This window comes from Malania oleifera, chromosome 2, assembly GCF_029873635.1.
Source record: "Malania oleifera isolate guangnan ecotype guangnan chromosome 2, ASM2987363v1, whole genome shotgun sequence".
NCBI classification, from domain to species: Eukaryota; Viridiplantae; Streptophyta; class Magnoliopsida; order Santalales; family Ximeniaceae; genus Malania; species Malania oleifera.
The window spans coordinates 35,797,020-35,799,248 of NC_080418.1; the positions used below are offsets into that span (position 1 = coordinate 35,797,020).

Consider the following 2,229-nt stretch of genomic DNA (forward strand, 5'->3'; position numbering starts at 1 on the left):
CATATATAACTATCTAGCAACTAGTTATTTCATGGGTCTTTAGATGAAAAAAAAAAAAGAAAAAAAGTTATAACTAAAAAATGTGGCGATCTTCTCCACTTGCCATTATTAATGGCCCAATCATTTCCCAGACAATCCCATCCATATTAAAATTCTCCCAACCTTTCAATCCCTTTCAATCCATATTAATGAATTTGTTAAGTATGTTCTAGTAGTTTGTACAAATTAAAGTGCATGTGCATCGATCTATTCATTAATTAACTATCCCCAAAAGGGCATGCTGCATGAATATATCCAAACTAGCTACATGCATCGGCCCAGCTGGAACAACAATAATGGAACCTGAATCTCTCAGCTATAGATGTCTTGAGTTTCATGCAAGAAATGAAAAGAGAAAAAGTGTTCCAATGACAGAAACAAAGCATGGAAAAGAAAACTAGGAACAAAGCCAAAGGCACATTCTTTGGCACAGTTACTTCCCTAGATACCCACAAAGGCAAGCTGAGGATCAAGCAAATGGTTTCACATATATAGAAATGCCAGCCAGCACTTCCACAGTTGCTTCCCAAACCATATATTCTCCACTCCACACGCTCCATCCTTCATAAAACAACAGCCTAATGATCAATCAAACACTATAGTTCAAGCTAGCTACAATGGCCAACCCGCCAACGATACAATCCCGGCCAAGACACCCCCTCCTACTGAGAGTCATTGCCATGGTGATCCTATCCCTAATAGTCCTTGTGGGCATTGCCGTGCTCATCACATGGCTAGTCATCAAGCCCAAACGCCTTGTCTACACAGTTGAAGACGCCTCGATCCATGGCTTCAACCTCACCAATGACCATCTCAATGCCGACTTGGTCATTCTCCTTAGGTCATACAATCCCAACTCTAGGGTCTCCATCTACTACGACTCCATGGAGGTGTCGGTGGCCTATGACGACCAAGCGGTGGCGTTCCAAGCAGTCGAGCCTTTCTTCCAAGGCCATCGAAACGTGACACGGTTGGAGTTGATGCTCCCGGTGCGGTCTGCATTGCTGTCGAAGTCGGCAGCGAAGGACCTGGCGCTCGAGAAGTCCGCCAAGGAGATTGAATTGGATGTTCATGTTAAGGCAAGGATACGGTACAAGGTGGGAGGCTGGAAGTCCAGGGATCGGGCCCTAAGGATGGAGTGTTCCCCAGTGCTGGTTCATCCTTCTTCATCCAAGAATTTCGAGAGGACATACTGTGATCTAGACCTTTAATGGATTTGTATGGAATATATCCTTCGTGTTTTTATTTCTTTCTTCATCCAAGAATCTCGAGAGGACATAATGTGATCTAGACCTTTCGATGTGTATGGAATATATCCTTGTCGTGTTTTTATTTTTCTCCTTTATTGTTTTTCCCCGTAGCAATCTTAATTGAATATGCACCTATGCATGGTTTTCATACTTGATTGCTACTTCTTCTGATCCCTACAACCCTTGTATCCTTATCATTATTTTTTTTTTAAACTTAATTTTCCCTGGTGGAATGGTTTGGTGATCATGTATCCTTGTGCTTTTGTGGCAGTGTTTGGGATTGTACTTGACAAATTAATTAATGATTTCATCAATATTCAAGGCGCTTTGCCTTAGCAGATCTTTATATAATTTTTTCCTGGGAAAATACGCATTGTATGGCTTAGATTTTCTATGCTGCTTGAGCTTAATTTTCTCGGGAATCTTGCAACTTACAACAGTTTGATGTTCGAGTGTCAATTTATGGGCCAAAGACGTACAGGCATCAGACTGGTCCATCATATTACTTTCGGTCTCTGGGCTGGGCTTTCGGCCAGTTCATACTTGTTCTTGAATCCGCTGAGCCCAGGTGAAGAATTTTGTGAAGGTTGGTTCATGGAACAGGATAAAGGCAGAACAAAATGAAATAATAATTTTCATTAAGAATATTTCGACTTTATTCCTATGGATTATACAGTTTAGTAATCAATCGGTGGCTGAAGGTTTCAAATTCAAATATTGTATTGGGGCACAATTGGATCAGGGGACAAATAAAGAGCATGAGGTTGCATTTAAGGCTTACCATGCAATTTTGAAGCAGCGTACATAAATTGATGAGGTTTTGGACTGAAGGCTTTGAGTTACTAGTACAAGAGTTTCTCATTGTTTTATTTTGTTAGGCCATGGCTGATCTATTGACAATTCTTACCTTTTAATTTAAGGCCCAACATAAAATTTCTCT

The 2,229-nt window shown here is 40.7% G+C and overlaps 1 protein-coding gene across 1 annotated transcript; it reads left to right on the forward strand.

Annotated features, from left to right (window-relative positions):
• Positions 1–562: 562 nt before the first annotated feature.
• Positions 563–1,632, forward strand: LOC131148828 (uncharacterized protein At1g08160). The gene has a single exon (XM_058098760.1). The coding sequence runs from the start codon at positions 657–659 to the stop codon at positions 1,248–1,250; it is 594 nt and encodes a 197-aa protein (XP_057954743.1). The 5' UTR covers positions 563–656; the 3' UTR covers positions 1,251–1,632.
• Positions 1,633–2,229: the final 597 nt, after the last annotated feature.